General features: G+C 47.5%; 5 protein-coding genes across 9 annotated transcripts; 3 read left to right on the top strand and 2 right to left on the bottom strand.

The window, feature by feature from the left end:
- Nucleotides 1-1,862: 1,862 nt before the first annotated feature.
- Sqor (Sulfide quinone oxidoreductase) lies at nucleotides 1,863-4,306 on the top strand. Of its 2 annotated transcripts, none has more exons than XM_001353013.4 (7): nucleotides 1,863-2,239; nucleotides 2,613-2,718; nucleotides 2,790-3,014; nucleotides 3,074-3,274; nucleotides 3,343-3,552; nucleotides 3,612-3,798; nucleotides 3,903-4,306. In XM_001353013.4, the coding sequence occupies exons 1-7, from the start codon at nucleotides 2,109-2,111 to the stop codon at nucleotides 4,214-4,216; spliced, it is 1,374 nt and encodes a 457-aa protein (XP_001353049.2). In that variant the 5' UTR covers nucleotides 1,863-2,108; the 3' UTR covers nucleotides 4,217-4,306. The 2 variants fall into 2 exon arrangements, with proteins under 2 accessions (XP_001353049.2, XP_033239285.1); XM_033383394.1 differs by lacking the exon at nucleotides 1,863-2,239 and adding an exon at nucleotides 2,318-2,403.
- Nucleotides 4,307-5,565: 1,259 nt separating this feature from the next.
- pav (kinesin family member pavarotti) lies at nucleotides 5,566-8,973 on the top strand. The gene is made up of 6 exons (XM_001353014.4): nucleotides 5,566-5,712; nucleotides 5,773-6,525; nucleotides 6,586-7,135; nucleotides 7,197-7,518; nucleotides 7,587-8,134; nucleotides 8,210-8,973. The coding sequence occupies exons 1-6, from the start codon at nucleotides 5,702-5,704 to the stop codon at nucleotides 8,687-8,689; spliced, it is 2,664 nt and encodes an 887-aa protein (XP_001353050.2). The 5' UTR covers nucleotides 5,566-5,701; the 3' UTR covers nucleotides 8,690-8,973.
- Nucleotides 8,974-9,513: 540 nt separating this feature from the next.
- Nucleotides 9,514-17,332, bottom strand: ago (F-box and WD-40 domain protein 7). Of its 2 annotated transcripts, none has more exons than XM_001353015.4 (8): nucleotides 17,142-17,332; nucleotides 13,787-15,347; nucleotides 11,717-13,627; nucleotides 11,472-11,653; nucleotides 11,181-11,406; nucleotides 10,898-11,108; nucleotides 10,660-10,831; nucleotides 9,514-10,592 (listed from the first exon to the last, which is right to left on the bottom strand). In XM_001353015.4, exons 2-8 carry the CDS (start codon nucleotides 15,239-15,241, stop codon nucleotides 10,481-10,483), a joined length of 4,269 nt encoding a protein of 1,422 aa, XP_001353051.4. In that variant the 5' UTR covers nucleotides 15,242-15,347; nucleotides 17,142-17,332; the 3' UTR covers nucleotides 9,514-10,480. The 2 variants fall into 2 exon arrangements, with proteins under 2 accessions (XP_001353051.4, XP_033238910.1); XM_033383019.1 differs by lacking the exon at nucleotides 17,142-17,332 and adding an exon at nucleotides 15,521-15,700.
- A 534-nt stretch (nucleotides 17,333-17,866) lies between these two features.
- Nucleotides 17,867-19,417, top strand: LOC4812668 (solute carrier family 66 member 3). The gene is made up of 4 exons (XM_001353016.4): nucleotides 17,867-18,276; nucleotides 18,348-18,607; nucleotides 19,016-19,136; nucleotides 19,198-19,417. Exons 1-4 carry the CDS (start codon nucleotides 18,123-18,125, stop codon nucleotides 19,326-19,328), a joined length of 666 nt encoding a protein of 221 aa, XP_001353052.2. The 5' UTR covers nucleotides 17,867-18,122; the 3' UTR covers nucleotides 19,329-19,417.
- LOC4812669 (NF-X1-type zinc finger protein NFXL1) lies at nucleotides 19,338-22,802 on the bottom strand. 3 transcript variants are annotated; one of them, XM_001353017.4, is made up of 9 exons: nucleotides 22,360-22,793; nucleotides 21,645-22,276; nucleotides 21,427-21,585; nucleotides 21,252-21,368; nucleotides 21,074-21,190; nucleotides 20,675-21,015; nucleotides 20,425-20,608; nucleotides 19,915-20,370; nucleotides 19,338-19,855 (listed from the first exon to the last, which is right to left on the bottom strand). In XM_001353017.4, the coding sequence occupies exons 1-9, from the start codon at nucleotides 22,460-22,462 to the stop codon at nucleotides 19,430-19,432; spliced, it is 2,535 nt and encodes an 844-aa protein (XP_001353053.3). In that variant the 5' UTR covers nucleotides 22,463-22,793; the 3' UTR covers nucleotides 19,338-19,429. The 3 variants fall into 3 exon arrangements, with proteins under 3 accessions (XP_001353053.3, XP_033238912.1, XP_033238913.1); XM_033383021.1 differs by lacking the exon at nucleotides 19,338-19,855 and having other exon boundaries at nucleotides 20,256-20,370; nucleotides 20,425-20,625; nucleotides 22,360-22,802; XM_033383022.1 differs by lacking the exons at nucleotides 19,338-19,855; nucleotides 20,425-20,608 and having other exon boundaries at nucleotides 20,305-20,381; nucleotides 22,360-22,802.
- Nucleotides 22,803-23,066: the final 264 nt, after the last annotated feature.

Here is a 23,066-nt window from a genome sequence, read left to right as displayed (position 1 = left end):
TGGGTCAAAGCGCTGCCCCTGGCAACAGCCATTCAGTAATTCCCTATTTAAAATTACGAGCCCACCCACAGCTCAACCCAACCCCTCCACCATACACCCACTCTGACATATTCTATATATATATGAAGTTATGTATATATTGTGTGTACACTGTATCATTGTCCCACGGAGTCGCCCACGCAGTCGCGCAACCAATTTGGCCATCCGTCAATAGGGCTTCATTTGAATTGCCAGCTTGTCTCCAATTGATGCCAACCAGCCAAATAGCCAACCACCCAACCACTCAACTACCCACGACTGCGACCACGACCACGACCACGGCGGGCGCTCTATAGATGCTCGTCCTGGTTCCTGGCCAGCTCAACCCCTCCTTGGGCCATCATTCATCTGCAATCAGTCAGCAGCATGGCGTAATTAAACATTGGGCTGTCACAGTTGTCGTAGTCGTCCCATTGCGCATTTATTGGCAACTCTATTCATTTAATCATGTGATATAATATATGTATATATACAAAACCTGATGCATGCATGTACGTATGTGCTTGCATGTGTGTGGCTCTATAAGTCTGCGGGTCTATGGAAAATCCCTGAAAACATTTCATACAAAACGGAACTACATTAATACACAATTAGTGACAATTATGGAATATCCCCAAAATGGGAATCCTCAAATGGCTAGAATTCAGTATGATTATTATAGTTCATGCTTTACATCATTTTATAGTTGAAAGGGATATAGATGTAACGATTGTTGCCTGCTTTAGGGGGCGCTATTTCTCTGTGAACCACACTTTGACAGATTAGACTTCAAATTTTTAGCATTGTTGGGAACATCAGAATGGAACAGAATAATCGTATAAAACAAATGTTCATTCTCTCAATGGATGTCTTGATTTTTAATAGCTTGCATTTAACAATGTGACAATCTCTAGGAAATCTTTTTCGGATTAGCATTTAAATTTGTAGAAAGGGAAAGAAGGGAAACTCGAAAGAAACAGAATAGACGAGATCTTAATACAAAAATTTGCGTTCTCTTCTATCAATGGATGTCAATACTTGAAATGTTTCAACCTCTGTGTGATGAAAATGTGTAGACGTGAGAATAGCTAACTCCTTTAAAGAGTACATAAACTGCAAAGTAAAAGCAAACAGTAAAAGTAGATGGAAAGTAGATGTAAGTTCACCACAAACTGATTACTATTCCGAGAATCTCATTCCTCATTCAAGCCATTTAAGAATCATGCCCCAATAGGTATACCACAGAATACTGTTGTTTGCTAAAATCGACTGAGATTTACTTTTCATGAAGTCATTTGTCTTTTTAGCCTATGACACTATCGAATCGTTATTTGGGGGCTCTACTGTACGCAAGCTAAAGCTTATGGGTGTTTAGTACGAATGTACATGTACTAAAAGCTGCGTTATAAACAAATGAAGAGCATGACAATGAGCTTTCAGCAGCTTTCAAGGTTAAACATGTTTTACAGCCAACGCGAAATGTTGGTAAGGCTTTCTTGACTCTTATTATGATCATATATATGTGTACACATATATTATATATTACATATATGTACATAAGTAGTCTCTGTATGGACTTTTGGAATTTTACTTTTTCGAAACCGATACAAAATTAGCCTCCATTTCGATGCAATTAACATTTGATTAGGGGCCTGAGAAAACTTTGCAATTAGTTCGGTTGCTAGGTCGGTCTGCATGTTGAAGCTTTTTAAAGCTGTCAATTGCACATAAGCGAAAATGTTAGTACCTTGCCGTTTACAATAACCTTGTATTTATTTTTTCCCCTGACAAGTTAAGCAAATACATATTTCGATGCTTAATCTGAGAACAAAACCACTATAAATTTGAAATGTTTTCTCAAAATTCGCACCGTGACCAAAGTGCAGTCCCAATTTCGCTGGGTGTATAAAACATTTGATAACCAACAAACAGCAAGAGCTTTTTCGTCGGCTTTCTCTCTCGCGGAACACACTGGCAAGTTTTGCCCCCGCATTCTCTCGCCTCGCCTCTCGAAGTTCAGTTCGACCGTCGTTTTTTTCCCGAAATTAGCGATCGCCTGATTGACACCACCCAATCTACCTGGCCCCACCATGAGCTCCCGCATTCCTCTGGGCATCCGGCAGTGCAACAGGCTTCTGGCCGCACCCATCTACAGTTCCAATGAAGCCCCCTCTCAGGGCCGCCTCTTCTCCACATCGCAGGTGCATTACGAGAGACACGAGTAAGTTCAGTACCCACTCTCCCGACTTATTGCTTTAATTTTCATTTGTGATTTCTATCAAGCGAATCCAATTAGTACGATTAAGTTATCACCATGCAAGCCAAAACGAAACCTGCAGGAAAAGTTATCTTGCACCGATTAGCATGTGTATATAATAAATGGTGGTAACGAATAGATAATGAAGAATTTGCCTAAGCATAGGATCGATAAAATAGTGAAACTTTGGGCTTGGGTGGATGGGTGGGGTCCAAGTAAAGCCCCAAGGGGTTGGTTAAGGGCAAACATGATGGAGGATCCTTGGGGAATAGAGTCACGCAATCCGTAATGTTATATAAACTTTAATATAACACTTTTTTTAATTCCCTTTTTTCAGCTGCAAAGTTTTGGTTGTGGGCGGCGGCAGTGGCGGCTGTGCCATGGCCGCCAAGCTGTCATCTCATTTGGGCAAGGATAAGGTGATCGTCCTGGAGCCTGAAGATGTACGTATGAATGGTTGGGTGCGCCGCCAAAGAGTTACTCAACGGCTTAGTATTTTACTTCTTTCACGCAGAGACACTATTATCAGCCGATGTTCACCTTGATTGGAGGCGGAATGAAGCGCCTGGAGCAATCCTACAAGACCATGGCCGAGGTGCTTCCGAAGAAGGCAAAGTGGGTGAAGGAAAAGGCGATGGAATTTGATCCGGATAACAATACGGTCTGCACCTCCGGAGGTGACACAATCAAATATGATTTCCTGCTCATTGCCACTGGCCTGCAATTGAAGTACGAGAAGGCAAGGAAACTCTTCACAACCTAAAAGATATTCTTATGCTAATTGGTAGTATCATATAGATTCCCGGACTAGCGGAGGCCCTGGAGATACCCAATGGGAAGGTGTGTTCCATCTACTCCCCCAAGTATGCGGAGGGCGTCTACGATGTACTGCGAAGAACAACTGGCGGAAACTTGATATTCACCTTTCCCGATTCCCCTGTCAAATGTCCTGGTGCCCCACAGAAGATTGTCTACATAGTCGAGCACTATTTCCGCAAGGTACCGATGAATTCACTGCCATTGAACAGAGACACAATCTTTTAAAAATTCCCCTCCTTTCCCTTTAGCTGGGCAAGCGCGATAAAGTGAATATCACATATAACACAGCTCTGCCAGTGCTCTTTGGCGTGAAACACTATGCGGACGCCCTATGGCCCATCTGCAAAAAGCGGAACATTACGGTTAACACTCGGCGAAACCTGGTGGAGGTTCGGCATGCCGAGGACATAGCTGTGTTCGAGGATCTCGAGAATCCCGGTCAGCTTTGCGAGGAGAAGGTATGATTATCTGAAAAGCCATACCGAAGGGCAGTCAATGACATTTTCTATCCGGACAGTACTCCCTGCTGCATGCTGTGCCACCAATGAGCGCTCCCGACGAGCTAACAAAATGCCGGAAGCTGATGAACACGGCGGGATTCGTGGATGTGAATAACTCGACGCTGCAGCATGTCAGATACAGCAATGTATTCGCCATCGGGGATTCGTCTGGCACACCGAACTCGAAGACTGCCGCAGCTGCAGGTAAGATTAGATTCAAATCAATGGATTAATCAAGGCTTTGAGCAGACCGTCGATCGTCGCCCTCGCAACAGAATTAGAATATTGAAATCGGGTTTCATTTACAGCTGCTCAGTCGCCCGTTGTCTTTCGGAATATGATTGCAGCGATGGAGGGCAAACCTCTGACGGAGGTCTACGATGGCTATGCCTCGTGCCCGCTGGTGACTGGATACAGCACCTGCATTTTGGCGGAGTTCGATTACAGTCTGACGCCCTTAGAAACGTTCCCAGTGGCTCAGAACAAGGAGCGGTACTCGATGTTCATCATGAAGAAGGATTTCATGCCGCTGCTGTACTGGAAGCTCATGCTCCCGGGCCACTGGAATGGCCCGGGGCTGATGCGAAAGCTCTTCGGTGTTTTTAAGCCAAATAAAAAGTAAATGCAACTCTCCGAAATCTAAATAGTTTATGTCAAATCGAACTGTACTATTGTGTTGTGAATTCAAATATCAAATGGGCGCCAAGTGTCATTCACCAGCAGTGCAGCATTATTATTTTATTTTCGATATATTTTGACGTTGAAATTGAGATGCTGGTATATTTAGGTATATAATGGTATATTTGATCAATTTCGTATATTAAATTTAATTTTTAAAGGTATGTTTAAGAACAAAGGATATAGAAACCTCCACACGCTATTTTTTTTCATTTGCATAATTTATCCAATGGATTGCATTTAAATCCTTGTCGCGCATTCACTTTCAAACAATTTCTGGCAAACAATGGCATCAATACCGAGTTGATTGAGTCCTGTCCGTCCGTCCGTCTGTCCGTCCCTATCAGCGCCTAGTGCTCAAAGACTATAAGAGCTAGAGCAACGACGTTTTATATCCGGACTTCTGTGGTATGTCACTGCTACAAGTATATTTCAAAACTTTGCCCCGCCCACTTCCGCCCCCACAAAGAGCGAAAATCTGTGGCATCCACACAATTCAAATATACGAGAAAACTGAAAACGCAGAATCGTAGAGGATGACTATATGTTCTAGAGTGTATAATTATTATAACCAGTACGAAAATCTGGGGCATCGACAAATCTCAGAGACTATTAAGGCTGGAGTAACCAAATTTGGTATCCACACTCCAAACGTACATACATGTATATCTCAAAATTTCGCCCCACCCCTTTCCACAAAGGGCGAAAATCTGTTGCATCCATAATATTGCAGATTCGAGAAAACTAAAAACGCACAATCATAGAGAATAACCATATCTATCCGGTTGCTGAATCTGGATCAGATCGGATCATTTTTATAGCCAAAAGGAACAAATCAATTTGCAGTGGCTACGCATCGCCCGACGTCACGCTCAGACTGATTTTCTGTCTTTCTCTCACGCACTCTTTGTCGTGTCGTTCAATTTAGCGGCGTCTGCCGGAGGAGAGCCATACTGACTAAGTATTGGGTATAACTGTAGAGTTGCGGTGTCCGCAGAAACTCACAACGTTCCCCTCGTTTTGTTTGTTTTGATTGACTTATTTCGATACTTATTTTTTGTTTAACTTATTTCGCTAAAACCTATTTTTACGCAAAATGCAATAAAAGCAAATATTAAAAATACACCAGTTAAATAGAAAATTGATTCATTATTCGGATAAAATTATGTGGACAGGGCTGAGTGCTCTATTTAGCTAATAATATTCCACGGAATATCAAAAACGAGCAATATGTATAACAGAACTTGACTTCGTCAGTATATTTACGGTATATTTTGGTATATTTCTGAGCGTCGGTCACACTGCGCTACACTCAAACGAAGCGTGGCGTCGCTTGGCGCTGGAATTTTGAAGCTAACGTGAATTTGTGAAGAAAAACAGAACATAAACAACATTCGGCGGTCAATTGCGTGGGAAATAATTTATTAGAATGAAAGCAGTGTAAGTAGAATGTGAAACCTTAAAAGCGCGATGAAATAGATACAAGAGGGACTTTTGCAGATCACGAACTCCGATGCGCGTCCTCAAGACACCGCGAGTGCATCAAACGACAGAGAAGCACCGTCGGGAGACGTCCGAAAAGGCAAAAGATCCGGTGAATGTGTTCTGCCGAGTCCGCCCGCTCCAATCGGATGGGGACCTCACTTCTCTGCGGGTGAAGAGCTCCACAACAATCGCACTAAATCCGCATGATCAGCTGCTGCAGCACCACAAACAGAACGGCGCCCAGCGCGAGATACAGTACATATTCAAGCACGTCTTTCAATCGGATGCTACGCAGCAGGATGTGTTCGCGTCCGTGGCCCAGCCACTGGTCGAGAACCTGGTGCGTGGCCGGAACAGTTTGCTATTCACCTACGGCGTCACGGGCAGCGGCAAGACGTACACAATGACGGGCAACCTGAGACATCGCGGCATAATGCCCCGATGCCTAGATGTGCTCTTTCGCACCATATCCGATTTTCAGGCCAAGAAGTTTGTCTTCAAGCCGGACAAGTTGAATGGCTTCGAGATTCTGTCCGAGGAGGATGCGCTGCTAGAACGGCAACATGAGATGAATCAACGCTTTGCCGGTTCCGGTCGCTTCGCGTACCGAAACAAGGACTCGGATCCGGAGATCGCCTCCCAAGCGTCGGTGGAGCCAATGCCTCTGCTGGGCCTCGACGAGGACAATATGTATTCGGTGTTTGTCACCTACGTAGAAATTTACAACAACAGTGTGTATGATCTTCTAGAGGACTCGGGCATACAGAAGTAAGTGGGATATGCTTCAAGTGTTCACGTATGTAATCCTCTGTTTCCTCTCCCTTGCAGGACTTTGCAAAGCAAAATCATTCGCGAGGATGCCGATCATCACATGTTCGTCCATGGCGTCACCGAGGTGGAAGTTAAAACGGTGGAGGATGCCCTCGAGGTCTTTCAAATGGGACAAAAGAAAAAGCGCATGGGTCACACGGTCTTGAATGCCGAGTCCAGCCGCAGCCACTCGGTGTTTAACATTCGCCTCGTCCAGGCCCCCACCGACAACCAGGGCGAGAATGTTGTCCAGGACAGGCAAAAAATCACAGTGAGCCAGCTGTCCCTGGTAGATCTGGCCGGCAGTGAGCGCTCCTCGCGCACCAAGAACACTGGGGTGCGACTTCGCGAGGCTGGGAACATCAACAACTCGCTGATGACGCTCCGGACATGCCTCGAGTATCTGCGCGAGAATCAGCAGGCGGCCATCAATGGCTTTGCCCATAAGAAGATACCATATCGCGACTCCAAGATCACGCACATGTTTAAGAATTACTTTGACGGCGAGGGGCAGGTGTCCATGATTGTATGCATCAATCCTAGAATGGAGGACTATGATGAGAATATGGTAGGTGTAGAATTCGCCGGTTGATTTATTTTGCTCCAAATTCCCTTTTTTCCATTTGCAGCAAGTTATGAAGTTTGCCGAGATGACTCAGGAAGTGCAAATAGCTCGGGCAACGCCCATTAAAACGGACTTGGGCCTAACGCCAGGCCGCCGGAAGGCCAACAAGCTGTTCAAGATAGCTGTCAAAAATCTGAACGAGCTGGGCATGTCCGAGGCCAAGGACCTGAAGGTGGATGTGGGCTTGGTCTACAGTCTGGGACCCGACTTTCCCTTCTGCCAAGTGGACAGCCCTGAGGCGGAGGTTAAGATCCAGGAGCTCATGCATTACCTGGAGCAGCGGATTGAGAAGCGGAAGAGGCTGCGCGCCAATTTGGATATTAAATGTGAGTCCTATAGCCTCCGCTCCTCCAAAAAGGATGCCCATCCTTATTCATTTTTCATGTACTCCTAGGCGACAATTTTCGCCAGATGCTAATGAACTTGGACCGCGACAACTTGCAGCTGAGCACGGAGCTTGCTTCCCTCAAGGCCGTCTACAAGCAGGAGCGCGAGCGCAGCTTCGCCTTGGAGAAGAAGGTGCGCATTCACGAGAGCTCCATCGACGTGCTGAACAATACGCTGACCAAGCGCGACAGGCAGATCGAGGAGCTGACATTCAAGCTGAATGAGAAGGAGAATCTCCTGACCCAAACGGAGCACGAGAAGGAGAAGCAGAAGAAAAAGTTCAGCTCCAAAATGGCCGTGGAGTCGGATAAGAACAAGCGGGAGCTCGAGATAAAGCTCCGTCAGCAACGGGAGAAACTGCATGAACGGATGCGCATCAAGGACGAGAAACTTCGCCTGGTTTCGAATATCATACGATCCGAGGATCTGCCGAGCATGCCGCGCTCGCAGAGTTCGGAAGATTTACTCAACGAGAAGGATCGCGGACCATTCACAGCTCGAACGGAGTCATCTGTGCCGGCCACGCGAACAGACATCTATGCCACGCCCCGACATGTAAGCCAGTACTTATCCTTCCGCTCTGTGAACTTTAATCTAGTATCTATACGCATTCCCACCCCTCCCAACCAGGGCGTGGCAGCTGCCAACAATCGCCATCGACGGTCGCGTTCAGCTGGCGACAAATGGCTGGAGCATCGTGCAGCCAATCCCGTGCCACTCGGCACTATTATGCAGCCCTTTCTGAAGAATCGCAAGTCGGTTACCAAGCTGACGGACATGAAGACGCTGACCGAACACGGCGCCAACAAATACTGTCTCGTCTCCCAGGAGGCCGACACGGACGGGGATGTGGAGACGAAACTGTACAAGGGCAATGTTATACCCACATGTGGCGGCGGCGCCCAGGTGGTGTTCAACGATATCGAGTGTCTCAAGCAGAAGTCGCCCGTGCATTCGCCAACGCGAAAGCGTCCCAGCAATGGCACGATGTCGGCTCTGGGCGTTGCCAGCGCCCTGCCCAGCACGGTCACCTCCATCACCGTCCAGGATGTGGCCTCGCGTTGCAACCTCGGCATCGAGGGGCACAGCAACAAGAAGACAAAGATCTAGAGCTCGTCCTGTAATTCTTTAACATGCATTTCCATTTCCATTTAGTTTTACTTTTTTTTTCTAGTTAACGTAACTACTACAATTATTGATTACTAGCCTTTAAAGTTGAAAAGTTAAAATTAACTGCAATTAAAGCCAAGTAAATAATCTGTATAAATATTCGCACATCGATGAATTCTAAACCTCGCAACTGAACTTATTGCTGTGGGAGCACACACCAGTGGAAGGAGTGCGAAGAGTGCGTCCATTCATAGGTTTATAATAAATAGTTGTACTGCAAAGTATTCAATATTTCTCGTATGCATATCCCTTGCTATGCCCCATGATTATTATATGAACAATTAAAGTAGAAGAAGCAAATATACATATGTATTATGCTGGTATTAACTATTATTTTTTTTATTGTTATTCCTGCGTTTATTCAATGCTTAAACCGATAGAATTTATTGAAATACATACGGTACCGTTTTACACATACATATTTGTAGATTAATTTCAATTACTAATAAATCAGTCTATAATTAAAATATATGTTTTTCGCTTAATGATTTCATGTATGTATGTATGAATGTATGTATGTGTTTGTGTGTATGTGTGGGTGTGAGCTGCTCTTCACAAGAGTATACTACGGGATGACTCTTTTCTTTCGGTTATATATATATATATATATGTATATATATACGGCAATTGTGGCAGGTTCCTGGCAGATGAGGAATTGTATTCAGAATCGAATGAAGGCGCGCTCCCACATGATATTTGGAAGGCAATTTTGTTGAATCAGCCGTCGAATCGAATTAAACCCAATTAAATAATTAAAACATTGATACATGGATACATAAAGTACAATTCTATATGGGGTACAGTCAAAACAAAAAACGGAAACGAAACGACAACTAAATTTGTAACATTATCAACGGCACCAAAACTCAAATCAAGTGCAAACCAAGTGCGTAAATTAGCAAATATTAACATATACATCATTCATCATTCATTATTATCGTAATCATGAATCCATCTTTAAATTCAAATTAAACAAATACCAATTTAATCAATATAAAGCTGTGTGTGTGTGTTTTTCATTAACGAAACGTTCTTCTGCCTTTCACTTTCGGGGCTCAACTCAAAGATATTTCTCTTCTTCAGCTGTAACTGTAACTTTATACTTAAGATGATTTTGTAATACGTAATATTATAATATTATTTTCAAGCCGTTTCAGACAGACGCGACCTACTCCGTATGCTGTTTATCGATCTTATATATATATATATATGTATGGTATATATGTATGTATGTATGTTATGTATGTATATAATCGTACCTAAAACTAAGGAGCAAAAAAAATTATTCTACGGTGGAAAACGAATTTTAGCTATAAAGCAAACGTTAATTAAAAGAAAAAAAATTATTAACAATTATCTCTCTCCGCTCTTATCCGCACAGCCACAGCCACACCCCCCTCCCTCTCCCACTCACACAATCTGTTCGTGTATGTGTGTGTTTTGTGTGCGTGCGGTGTGTATGTGTGTGTTAGCAGCTGCATTTTAGTTGGCAAGGCAAGCGATAACATTTACGTTACGTTATGGATTCACCCATCCGCTGCATGTGTATCTCTGATGCTTGAATGATTGTTGCTGTTGCTGTGGATGTTGTGGATGTTGTTGTTGTGAATGGATTGTGGCTTTAAATGTATTGTTGTTTGTTGCATGAGTGAAATCTCGATTGAAGCTGCTCCCGGTACCAAGACGGATCACCAGACGTGGTCGCTGCATCTGCAGCCGATTGAGTGGCTCCTATGAACACTTGACACAAGCGCCCTCCACATCGAAGTCAAGGACCATAAGCTTCGTTTCCTCCGTCCCATTGCGTGAGCCAACCGCACAAATCAGTTTCGTATCATTTGCCCTGAAAGTATTACACGATTACAGATAGGATCCTCGTTCAGGCGAAATTATAGGGGGAAAAACCTTACCTAATGCGCCACACAACACCGCCGGAGCCACCCGAATCCAAGGCCACAAGATTGCGTATAAAATCACCCGTCTTCACATCCCACAACTTGACAGTGCCATCGTCCGAACTCGTGACCACAAATCGCGAATTGAACTGCAGACAGGTGACCGCAGACTGATGCTTGTTGGGACCTTTGGAAAGCGAAATTGAAAGCAGAATTAGCTGGGATTCTTAAGATTCTCAGCCATGTCCCATACCCGACAGCGTTTGCAGACATTGTCCAGTTGTGATGTCCCACACTTTGACGGTGGAATCGGCATTGCCAGACACGAGTATATTCTGTCGGAGCTCCATGCCAGACGTGAGGCTCTGATGGCCCATCAGAGTGTGCTTGCAATTGCCCGTCTCCGCATCCCACACACGAATGGACGTGTCCAACGAGCCCGACACCACATGGACACCGTCGAACTGAAGGGGAAATTAAAGTATAATTAGACCAAGCTCATCGATAGGCGGTGGACCTTCGAATCTTTATTGTACCTGCAGTGAGTAGACACGATTGGTATGTCCCTGCAGCGTGTGGAGACACTCCTGTCGCTCTGGATGCCAGATCTTGACCATGTAATCGTACGCTCCGGACACAATAAGCTTTCCATCGTATTGTACACAACGCACGGCAGCCAGGTGGCCAACCAGGACATGCAGACAGGAGCCCAATTCAATGTCCCAGACCCGCAAAGTGGCATCTCGGGACCCACTGACCACCCTGAAAAAACGATAAGCGAAACAGGAATTAGTTAGAGCTTCAGAGATTTGATTGCTTCCACTTACTTATTGCCATGCAGATGCATGCATCGCACTGTGGACGTGTGCCCCTGGAGTGTGTGGACACAGGCCCCGCTGTCCATATCCCAGACCTTCAGAGTGCGATCCGTACTGCCCGAGATGATGATATTCCCCGACATTTGCGAGGACCAAACACCACCAGTGTGGCCCACCAGTGTGCGTAGGCACTAAAGAAAAAGATCACATCAAACCAGAGCTCAGGGAGCATTCATAAATTAAGAGTCACTTACCTTTCCATTGACTGCAGACCACACCTTGAGGGTGTTGTCGTCGGAGCCGGACACAATGCGATTGCCAGAGAACTGCAGGCATGTGATGACATGATCGTCGTGGCCCTTGAGCACCTTGGGCTTGCGCACGGGCCGCGAGCGCCAGTTCATCTCGATGATGTGCTGCCGCATATAGGCGGCCTTCCACGGCGATGAAATGGGCGGCATGTTGCCATCTCGTCCCCGTTTCGGTCGATCGCTGCGCGATTCCGTCTGTATCTGGCCCTTGCGGCACTTCTCCTTCCACAAAAGATTGTCGTCGCAGAGGAAGCGCCAGCTGCGACATGTCTGGGCAGCCCGCAGCAGATCCTTAGGCTCCAGGTAGGAGAGCACCAGCAGGGCTATCTCCCGGGGCAGAAGCGATATGAAGTCCCGCTGGAACTGTGGCTCGATCACCTTCATCATGTGACGCACCTGCGAGGGATCGCAATGGTCGATCAGCCGATCGACGGCCAGTAGCCGCTCCACATGGGACCAGCGCTGGAATTGCTGCAGCCAATGGTGCAGCTCGGGCGGCGGATTGTCACGGGCAGACACCCCGCGCGGTGTACGACGCCCCATCGGTGTTGTGGCGCACGCATTGGACACCACCAGCGATGGCGTAATGGACAGCACCGCTGTTGGCCCCATATGCTGGGACGACGAGCGCGGTGTGGAAGCAAAATCGTAGGCAATCCGCTTGCGGCAATTATCTCCGACCATCCCACCGCTGGCCGAGATGGTCATGGCGTAATCGCAGCCCTCGAGAATGCGCGTTTCGTTGTATTTACGCTTCCGCTGCTGAGAAATCAATGACCCGGTATTGGCCAATGCGGAGGAGCCGCCATCGCATATGGCCGATGAGGATGTGGACAAGGAGATGGGCTCGTCGTACTCTACTGGCTCCATGTCATAGGGCTCACTGAGGCTGCCGTTGCTTCCGCTGCTATAGCCACTATTACCGTTCTGGCACGTGCAAATCTCCTCCAAGTCCGAGTTGTTCTCCTCATCGCAGTTGAACCACGACTCGTCGCCATCTCCTGGCTCGATCAGACCCCCATCCACCACGTTGTTGTTATTGTTATTGCTGTTGTTGGCTCCTGCCCCGGCTGCGGCGCCCTCTTCGACCACAACCTCCAGGACAATGACATCGTTGGAGCCATTGCGTCTTTGTCGAGTGACCAATGCATGAGCTGCAGCGCCGCCCGTTGCCTTTGATACACCGGCAACGCCACCGCAGCCTGGTAGGCGCGCGAATAGGCGTTCCTGTGTCTGGGCACTGGCGTTCACTTGGCGCGCCGCCTTTGATGGGGCCACGTACTCGCACCGCATTGTGCCGCTCGATGTCGAAGAGGAGGATCCTGATGCTGAAGTGGACGTCGAGGCCTGTGGGGCATCGTCGGCATCGGCCGACCCGGAACAGGCCGGTGTAGATGATGTTGTGGAGTGTAAAGCGTATGTGCGGCCGCCATCCTGAGAGGTCTGGGAGCCCACAGAGCTGAAGGAGATGGACTGGGATGATGATGATGATGATGATGATGCACTAGGTTTCTCCTCCTGCTCCTGACAGTTCAAAGTGGATGTAGATGTCGATGTGGCTATGGTTGGGGCATCATTCGAATTGGTATTGGTGAACACATCTGTTCGAGCAGCTCCCGTACAGCTGGTGCCCGCCGCTTCTGACTGCGACAGCGCCATGGTGGATTTGCTATTCTGGCTGCAGCTGCTACTGATGGACGCTACCGCCGCTGTTCCCGTCGTTCCCGCCGTCCCCGCTGATATAGATGTGCCCATTGTGGATCCCAGATTCAGTTTGGCAGTGGACTTGCTCAGCCGGCTGTTGGTATACTTGCGGCTGCTCGTTGGAGTCGTCGATAGATCCTTGTATGTGCACTAAACAGATAGGAAACGGATTCATTGGGTTAATTCAGGGATGATGAACAGTCCGAGGGGATACACAAAACAGTATTCTCTGTGGAGAACACACTCCCTCTCCTTCTGTCTGAGACTAACGTTTTGACTCCTTTTACGATAACTTGATAAATTACTCACCTTGCTATCTGAGGATACAGTGCGTCCGTTGCTGCCGCTGGGCCAATCATCGCTGCTGCTGTTGCTGCTGGTGACTCCACCGCTTCCGCCGACACCTGCTCCTGCTCCTGTTCCGCCTCCAGCCACGGACTTGATCAGACTTAGATTCAATTTGTTCCGACTCAACAGGGAGCTGGTGCGCAGAATGATGCCGCCAGTGAGACGCTGCTCTGTCTCAAAGTCGCGCCGCTCTATCAGATCCATCGACTGAATGTCTGCCTTGGACAGGGGCTGCGTGTTGCCGTTGGAGCTGCAGCTGGATGTAGATGTGGAGGCCTCTTCCTGCGCCCCACCTGATGCCGCTGATGCAGCAGATGTGGCAGATGCGGCTGGCGAGGGATTCGACGAGGCATTGGCTGTGAGACTCATCTGCTTCAGCCGCACGGACATCAGCCTATCGTGGAGTGATGTGTATGTGGTGGCATCGTCTGCCTCCGGCCGGCTATCGTCGGAGTTGCCTGGTTCAGACTTGGTTCCTCTTGGATGTGGATGTGCTGCCGTCTGATGCTGGTCCTCCAGCTGATCCTCGCCAAGCAAAAATTCGTCGCTCAAGCGCTTCGGTTTGCCGACCACCTGATCGCCGAACTCTGAAGGGACATCGGTCCCATCGAGCACTTGGCCATTGTGGCCGGGATGGGGATGCGGCAGAGCCTCCTCTACGACGGGAGTCTCGAGGAAGATCTTGGAGCCATCGGCCGTCATGATGGTGCCATCGGGCAGGGCCATTTGTGATGTGTTCGGGCAGTCGATTCCAGCCGCAATGTCTTCTACGTCCTCATAATCGTCCTCGATCAGCTCCTCTTCATCGTCCTCGTCCTCATCCTCCACATCTGCCTCCACATCCTCCACGTCCTCCACATCCTCCTCCTCATCCTCGTCATCATCATCGTCGTCGTTTATAAGGCAGACAATGGGCGGCATCTCACTATCATTGAAGAAGCCCCCACGACTGTGCTCGGAGGAGGGATGGTCATCGTCGTTAATGGTGTCCGTGGAGGAGCTATCATCCACGGCCACTACCACGCCAACTGTGGATGCCGGCCTTGTGCTGGTGGGCAGTGAGTTGGAAGAGCTAATCTCAAAGGTCTCCAGCACCCCGGAGGTACTTGACTCATCGTCCAGCACTACGGCGAAGCCATGCTGAGAATTCGACGACACGCACACGTCCTCCACATCCTCCCTCAGAGTTGACATAGATAAAAATGCTGATACAGCTGCTCCTGCCTGCTGGCTGGTAGTAGCCGTCGCCTTAGTCGTCGTCGTCGTTGCCGTTGCCGTGGCCGTCGCTGCCGCCGCCTGACTCTTCAGTTCAATGTGCTGGCCGCTGACCGACGATGGGATCGACGCCGGAGTACCCTCCTCCTCTGCACTGGCCAAGGAATTCCTGCTAGCAACTGGAGGACATCCTTGTTCCATAATAATACTTGACGAGCATCCAAAAACAAAACGGGGCAGCGCGCTTTAACAGTTTACCAGCTCGCTGTTGGTGGCTGTGGGCTGCTCTGCTGCTTCTCTCCCTCTCCTGCAAAGAGAACGATGGTCAGAATTCAGTACAGTGTTCCCTATAAGGGCATAAGGGTAAAAAGGGGAAAAGGAGCACGTTGATGCCGTAGATTAGCATTTCATTTTGCTACCTTTTAGTAGGGCCTTCTGCCACTACTACAATTTATAGATACTTCATATATTATATATTACGTCAATTTCAATGCTTATCCTTTGTGCTCGGGAAGAACTCCAAAATTCCCACGCAACAAGATTGCAAAATAAAAAAAAAAACCAAGAGAAGAGAAATTAAATGAAAAGCAGTGGGAAAAATTTTTGTGCAAGCAGCCGCCGCCGCCGACGACGTTGTCGTTAAAACTCGAAAAAGGAAATCACAAAAGTGCATCGGATCGGGGATCGGCGGAAGAGGCTAAAACGGCGCGAAGTAGAATGGGAAAAAGAAGACGAAACGGGTATTACAACAAAAAGAAGACACTCACTGACACACACACATATGCAGTACAGTAAGAGGCAGGTAGGCAAGCGGCAGAGCAGGGCAGGCGGCAGGCAGCAGCACAAAGGTATTGTGGATAAGAGATGGCGAGAGAGCCAGAAGTAACGGACGTAAGAAGAAGAAGCAACAGCAAAGATACACAACAGAGGCAGCAGCAACAACAACAACGCGTACACCTTGCAATTCAAGCCGCTATCTTTTCCCTCCGCCTGGGACTGGCTTGGCGAGAGCAAGCAGATCGTCGTCGTCGTCTCGTGTATCTCGTGCCTTGTCTGTCACACAGCATCACCAGGGAGAGCCAGGGAACCAACCAAAGACCGATCGCACACAAACACACGCAGACACAAAAGCGTGTAGAAAAAGGGATCTTTGTTGGTCGAGCAGAAAAGAGAGGAAGGGGAAGGGGCACGGGCAGCGGCAGGGGCAGGGAGCGCAGCCATTGCAAGGCAGCATCAGCATCCGCATCGAACAAAAGGGGCGATCACAAAGGAATTTTCAGCAGCGCTCCTGCTGTTGCATCACTCGCAACAACAGACAACAGAAGATCAGATGTGCAGAGGTATTCTCGGGAATATATTTTCCTTCTTTCTCTTCCCACCCTTCGGCGTTTGGCTGTTGACCTCCACCCAAAAAACAAAAAAAAAAAACGTTGCTTAGGGTCTTCGGGGTCTCTGCTTTCATGCCGTATTTATTCAGTCTGCCTTACATTTACCTGTGCCGCAGGATAGCCAATACCGCAGCACATTTTCGATGCGCCCAAAGAATTTTTTAGCCACGGGTGGAGTCGTCATTATCATTGCTCCCTAAATACGCACAAACACATGTGTATACATGTCATGCATGCATATAAGTTGGTAGATAATACCAGTAGCTATGATAAATCCAATATTTAGTTTGCCAATTTAATAGTTTTTACTGCATTTCCTTCTTAATTCCTGGCCCTAACCCCACTTTTCTGCACCTGCACTGCAGCACTGGTGATGGAGGAGAGCGAGCCAGCCAGCCCCATAATTCGTGGAGCAAACAACAAAAGAAAAATGTGAACATTGTTGTACACACAGACACACATACACACGCATACAGAGCAAATGTCACGACATCCACGAGAAAAGTTTGCTGCGATATCCCTTCTATAAATTACTTTTGAAATGTTCTCCAAAGCTAATTGAGTCTGTACAACAGTCCCAAGCCATGGCGACAGTTGAAATTTGGTTAAATTATTTAACTATTCCATTCGAAATTTTTTGCGTTTAGCCCACTCACACACACGCACGCACATAGAGTTACACGGGGCACACGTTTAATCGTATTTCCACATACTTCTTTGTGCCGTTGCTCCGGAGGAGTGTTGTAAAATCTAGTGTGGCACCGTTTTAACCTTACTTTGTTTATTTAATTTTAAGAAACATAAATTTATTTGGACAGACGAAAAAAATTAATGACTCGAGCCTGCCTTGTATTAATTATCGATATACGAGACCATCATCTCGAAGACAGCACAGGTATCGCAAGAAAAGCCTATCGATGTTGTCGTTATGGGCATATGACACTAGACTTTGCTAGCTGACTAACAGTCTTATGGGCGTAAGCATTAGACTTTGTCAACTTTGTTGCGAAGAGAGAGACAGCATGAGAGACTAACGTAAGAACTTAGTGTTCGTAGTCGTCTACAGATACGTGTCCCAGCTATCAATCGAAGAACTGAGGCACTATATCTGTTTTTTCCAACGCACACAGGCAGCCAGCTATCAAAATTGGATCTGAAAAGTGTATCCATATATCATTTCTGTCGCAGCACTGCTAAGTGTTGTTAAGGTAAAACAACAACAGAGGCTTATGGGAAAGCATGAAGTAAGCAGGCATTAGCTGGAATTTGCTGGGAGCAGAGCAGCAGCAGATATAATCGATAGTTATTACACTTTTCATTTTGGACTGATAACTGGAGCTGCGGCTGGAAAGGGGTTAGCAACACTAACTTATCGTTGCATCTTATCGTTTGTAGCAAAGTCCAATCAAGTCTAATGTCATACGCCCATTAGCAGTTCGTGTAATGTCATACGGCCATAAACAGTGCAATGAACCGATACGCGGAAAAAGTTGAATTACTTGGAAAATCCGGAAAACTAAATTACTAAATTCTTATGGCTGTGATCTAAGGATGCGCTTTAGGCATTGAGCGTTAAGGACTGCATGGATCATGAGGTAGCGAGCCAGACTCTTTCATCGATAGTCAGCCGGTCATCGAAAGTTTGCGTTTGAATAAATCACAGCAAAAATATTAAAGTTCGTTTGACCGTCGAGATGTCTGGGGGTCTATCCGAGGTGGTGTCCGAGTATCTGGACAAGGGATTAGTGCTCGTGATTGCGGACTTGCTCAGCTTAATCACAGTCTCATCATGCCTGGTGATCAAGGTGCCGCAAATCAATACCATAAGGGAGAACAAGTCCTCGAAAGGTAAGCCAACCGCCTCCCACATCTAGTCCGCCCACTCACATACCACTCTTCTTACGTACACACGTACATAGGTATAAGCGTACTTGGACTATGTCTGGAGCTGTTCAGCTACACAGTGATGATATCCTACAACTACACCAGTGACTACGACTTCCTCTCCTACATGGAGTATCCTGTGCTGCTCCTGCAGGAATACGTCCTCATCTACTACGCCTTCAAATACCAGGATCTGCTGGGCAAGAAGACACAAATAGTTGCCATCGCCTATGTGATCATAGCTTCGCTCATATACCTGAAACTCTTTCCTATTATCATTCTCACATTCTTGGTGGTGAGTAATTCCATACATAGGGTCAATTGATAGCGTCTATGTGCACATTCGTCATTGATTAGAGGCTTTTGACGGCAGCCCACCACGATTTTTGACTAGATAGCCGTTCGACGTAGTTCAAACTTGTTTCCCGGACACACCGCCGCCACTCCAATTAGCTAATTATGTTTCTGTTTCTATGATTTCGGTAAACTAGTTTGGTTTGTTTTAGGTTTTTTTTTGTCTCCAACATAGATAGGTCTGTCTGTCCGCTCTTAACTGGGAATCATCTTTGCCCAAGGTCAACATTTATTGTTGTATAATGTTTGAGCAGCTATTTTTACTCCCGCCGGTGGTGGTCGGCCCCCCTTGACCACCTGATATATATATATTTATTCAAATAATTGCTTCCTCTTTACCGTCCATTAGCCTTTCTGCACGCCCATTGGGGCAACCAGCAAGGTGCTCCAGCTGCTGGCCATACTGAGGACAAAGGATGCCAGCTCCGTCAGCCGCACTACGTGGGCCCTGTCGGCCTTCACCAACATGAGTACGTAGATATCGAATCGGATCCAAGATCATCATTAAACTCTCTACCCAATCCCTTCCAGCCCGCATCTATACGGTGTATGTGCAGTCGCATGACTGGATGCTGCTCTCGAACTTCCTTATATCGACGTTCCTCAGTGCTTCCGTTTTCGCAGCCGCCTGCTTCTACAAGAAGAAGGTAAAGAAGGCCTAAGATCCACGCTCAAGATTGTCTATCAGTCGTTGTTGTAGTTTATTCTTATCCGTTTAAATTGATATAATAAATTCATCTTAAAAGTGTTACGTAGTTGTCCTTTAACTGTCCGCATAGGTTGCCACCGCAATGGCTCCCAGAACAATCATTACCGACGCTACATAAATGGCCGTTTGTTCCCAATTCATTTTCGATTTGGGCGGGCCCACATCTAGAGTTTTGCGTTCTCTGTGCTTGCGTTTTCCGAATTTCTGTTCAAACTTCTCCAGTTCCAGTCGATTACGTTCCTCCTCATTGCGGCGCTTTTGCTCCAAATGCTGCTGCTCCGCCGCCTGAGCACGGGAGAGTTCGGCCACACAGCTAGAGTCGCACTCAAGCGACGTTTGCCCAGCCCGATGCTTGTCGCAAGCGATCTCCTGCTTGAGTCTCTTGCAGGCACAGAAAATGCGAACCTTCTTGCGACACAGATCGGGACTAGGGCACTTGCCAGAGTGGCATATCGACATGCATCGATGTGCGCAGGGATACTGCAAACGCGAATCTTTATTAAATGGAATCTCTGGAATCTCAAACTTAGGGAACTCACGTTCTTTAAGCAGCGATTGCCGCAACTGCGGAATCTCTCCCTCCGATCGATTATCTCCTGGACAGTGCCTGCCTCATCGAAGTACTCGCTGCACTTGTACACCAACTGCGTGAGTCCGCAATGGCACTTGCTCTTGATCACAAAGCCGCATGGAGTGCACGGCGGCGGATGGCAGCCTTTGGGACAGGCGTGTGCGCAACCCGTTGGACGAGGAATGATGCAACCCTCCTCGCATGTGGCACAGCCAGCCTGCTGCTGCATATCTTGCGGATTGGACACAGAATGACAGACGAGGGAGCATTTGTGATTGCCACAGTTGAGCTTCCGCGAGCATTTGCGCTGGCAAGAAGTGGGCTTTGAGTTCCAGCAGGGCCAAGTGGCTACCTCGTGGCCTCCAATGCAGGTGACGCTGACGCTCTCCTCGCAGCGTGGATGTGGCAGTGATTTGTATTCATACTAAAGGGAGACTGGATGAAAAGGAGCTCTTGTTATCATGGCAGTTTCCCGTACCTTTTTGGTTTGAGGGCGGGCCGCATCAGCAGGCCGGTTCACTCTGACGGCCTCGTGACAACGCGCCTTGCAGATGTGTCCACAGCCGCTGTCGGAATTTGGAAGAGCACATACCTGGCCACATGGCGGACACTCACCTTTGTGGCAGCGATGTTTAATGGCATGATGGCATTTCGCAGATATACTGAAATTTTTCCGTTCCATTGGCTTAATGGTAGAGTTTTGCATGAGGGATTACTCCCTTACTTACCGACAAAGCTCCAAGCAGACGATGCGCGCACTCTTCTCTCGCCCGCAGGGCACACTGCGCCGCGTCTTGCCGCAGCGGCAGTTGATCTGGGACTCCAGTTTGCAGGGATAGCAGGGCCCGTTGTGGCACACGGACTGGCACTTGTGCTTGTTGCAGCTCAACTGCTTGCCACAGATCTTTTCGCAGGGCGGGCACTGATCGCCGCAGCACTTTCTGTTGCAGGCATGCTTGCCACAGTCACGCATTTGCTTGCACTTGGTCTCGCAGGTGTGCTCCTTGGAGCAGGGCAGCTCCTTCTCATGAAGGCCGCAGCGGCATTTCTTCTTTGTCCTCACTGGGCACTGGAATGGCAATTGCAGCAACTGGGACTAGGCTTTTTTGGGTCGAAAAATGACTTACCGAAATGCAGTTGCCACGATGACAGCGCTGAGTGCATGAATGCTGACCGCAGGATAAGAGCTTCTGACAAGTATCGCCACAGGTTTCCACAGCCTCGTTGCAGGGCCGCATTTGGCTCTGCGGAAATTGAGTTTATAAGACACGAGAGTTGCTCGATTGAGTTGCCATTAGTACATACATTTTTTCCACAGGGACATGTCTTCACTTCCAAGGGACACTCTCCACCACCGCAGGGTCCGGCATGACACACCTTTTCACAGGTGTGCAAGCCACAGGCGAACGTCGCTCCACAAATCTGAAACATTTCACCAATCCTTTATGTGATTTCCTCGATTTAGGTGTATATCACTCACATTTGTGCACTTCCACTTGCGATCAGAGCAGCTTACGACCTTCGACTCTCGCTTGCACTCGCATGGCTGGTTGCTCTTGCTGCTGCAAGGCGGACACTGTCCTGGTCGATGGCATACTTGGCTGCATCTGTGCTTCCCACAGGCCAAGAGCTCTTTGCACTGCAACAAATATGGCTAGAGTGGAAAGGAGGCTTCATCACATTGAATAATTGTCTCACCGCTTGCTGGCACTTCCATTGCTTGTCTATGCAGCGCATGGAGCGCGGAGTGGATTTCCCACACAGGCAGGAGACTTGCGCCTGCTGAGCACAGGGCGGACACGGCCCCGGATGACAAAGGAGCTTACAATCGTGACCGCACTTTGGCTGGAGTAGCTTCTTACAAATTTCGCCACACGAATGCGGTACTAGGAACGGCTGCGACTGCGGATTCTCTTCCTTGCCGCAGAAACAGTTGTATTGCGTTGGTTTCTCCGCCGGCTGGTAGTCCATTCGGCACTGGGGACAGCACCAGTGCAGCGATTTCTGGCGCTTGGGCGGCACAAACTCCCCCAAATGATTGTAGTGGCCCTGATTCTGGTTCCCATTCTGCTGCTCCGCCCTTACTTTCATCTGCATCATGCTGTCATTGGCCCACCGCTGAATGCAATTGAGGTGGAAGAAGCAATAACAGCTCTCACAGGACCATATCGGCTCCACACGTCGAATGCTGCCAATGCAGATGAGGCAAGTGGCCGCTCCAGAGTGGAGGGTGTTTTCCAGGAAGGTAGTAGTGCGGGCGACATCTTTGTCACTTCCCGGCTTTCCACTAGACCTACCGGACGTCGGTTGGTAGTGCTTGTATAATTGATCTACAGCCAAATTGTTGAAATCAGAATAGATAAAGATGCTGATTGGACACGTCACGGCTGTGGGGTGTAAAAGCGAAAATTACCCAAAATTTGTTTTTCATCCAGTTCCCCCTCATCTTCAGAGCTGGAAGCGTAGGCGTATACAAGTTTCTGGGCAATTTTTTCCACTTTTGCAACGTTGCACATGGTAATTTTAATACAAATTATTTGGCGTGCACAAAAATATAAAATTTATCTATCGATAAAAGAGCTGCAGAAACACCGATGTCATCGATGTTTTTAGATTACATTAGATTTACACTAGAAGCAACTTATGGGCTATTTACACTATTATTAATATGCTTGATCTAATGATAAATTAGTTTAAAGTATTTGCTTAAAGGATTTATTTAAGCTGCTCTTCCCTCAGTGGTGATAGTTGACACGATAGGCACAACAGAGATAAAATATTCGGAAAATCGAAATTCGGAAATTTACGCAATGCAGATACATTCATTGGACCAGCTGGTGGAGAGGACCCCGATCTCGTCTCTTGTAGAGGAAAACCCAGAGATACAACCACTGGACCAGCTGATATTAATGCCTCGTGGTGACATCGGCTGAAATGAATTTAAATGTAATTAATACTTAATTACATTAATTACTTAATTAATTACCCTGGTCCCAGGGATGGAAAAACGAAACTCTGTCAACTTAATTCAGACAGTTGCTTAACAGCTGCAAGATTGTTATTCTTATTGGCTTTATACATTTTCCGCTATTAATATATGTACTTTTAACAACCTTACTA

This window comes from Drosophila pseudoobscura, chromosome X, assembly GCF_009870125.1.
Source record: "Drosophila pseudoobscura strain MV-25-SWS-2005 chromosome X, UCI_Dpse_MV25, whole genome shotgun sequence".
NCBI classification, from domain to species: Eukaryota; Metazoa; Arthropoda; class Insecta; order Diptera; family Drosophilidae; genus Drosophila; species Drosophila pseudoobscura.
The sequence above is the reverse complement of the archived record's forward strand: the minus strand, read 5'-3'. Positions and strand labels throughout refer to the sequence as shown.

Bases quoted from the DNA above. Each gene is read 5' to 3' on its own strand.
- Sqor (XM_001353013.4), top strand. From the start codon at position 2,109: ATGAGCTCCCGCATTCCTCTGGGCATCCGGCAGTGCAACAGGCTTCTG. The intron at 2,719-2,789 runs GTACGTATGAAT...TCTTTCACGCAG, and splicing joins TCGTCCTGGAGCCTGAAGAT to AGACACTATTATCAGCCGAT. The intron at 3,799-3,902 runs GTAAGATTAGAT...TTTCATTTACAG, and splicing joins GAAGACTGCCGCAGCTGCAG to CTGCTCAGTCGCCCGTTGTC.
- pav (XM_001353014.4), top strand. The intron at 6,526-6,585 runs GTAAGTGGGATA...TCTCCCTTGCAG, and splicing joins GAGGACTCGGGCATACAGAA to GACTTTGCAAAGCAAAATCA. The intron at 8,135-8,209 runs GTAAGCCAGTAC...CCTCCCAACCAG, and splicing joins TCTATGCCACGCCCCGACAT to GGCGTGGCAGCTGCCAACAA.
- ago (XM_001353015.4), bottom strand. From the start codon at position 15,241: ATGGAACAAGGATGTCCTCCAGTTGCTAGCAGGAATTCCTTGGCCAGT. The intron at 11,407-11,471 runs GTAAGTGGAAGC...TCGTTTTTTCAG, and splicing joins ATGCATCTGCATGGCAATAA to GGTGGTCAGTGGGTCCCGAG. The intron at 10,832-10,897 runs GTATGGGACATG...CGCTTTCCAAAG, and splicing joins ATGTCTGCAAACGCTGTCGG to GTCCCAACAAGCATCAGTCT.
- LOC4812668 (XM_001353016.4), top strand. From the start codon at position 18,123: ATGTCTGGGGGTCTATCCGAGGTGGTGTCCGAGTATCTGGACAAGGGA. The intron at 18,277-18,347 runs GTAAGCCAACCG...ACACGTACATAG, and splicing joins GGAGAACAAGTCCTCGAAAG to GTATAAGCGTACTTGGACTA. The intron at 18,608-19,015 runs GTGAGTAATTCC...ACCGTCCATTAG, and splicing joins TCATTCTCACATTCTTGGTG to CCTTTCTGCACGCCCATTGG.
- LOC4812669 (XM_001353017.4), bottom strand. From the start codon at position 22,462: ATGTGCAACGTTGCAAAAGTGGAAAAAATTGCCCAGAAACTTGTATAC. The intron at 21,586-21,644 runs GTGAGACAATTA...TATTTGTTGCAG, and splicing joins AATGGAAGTGCCAGCAAGCG to TGCAAAGAGCTCTTGGCCTG. The intron at 21,369-21,426 runs GTGAGTGATATA...GAAATGTTTCAG, and splicing joins GCAAGTGGAAGTGCACAAAT to ATTTGTGGAGCGACGTTCGC.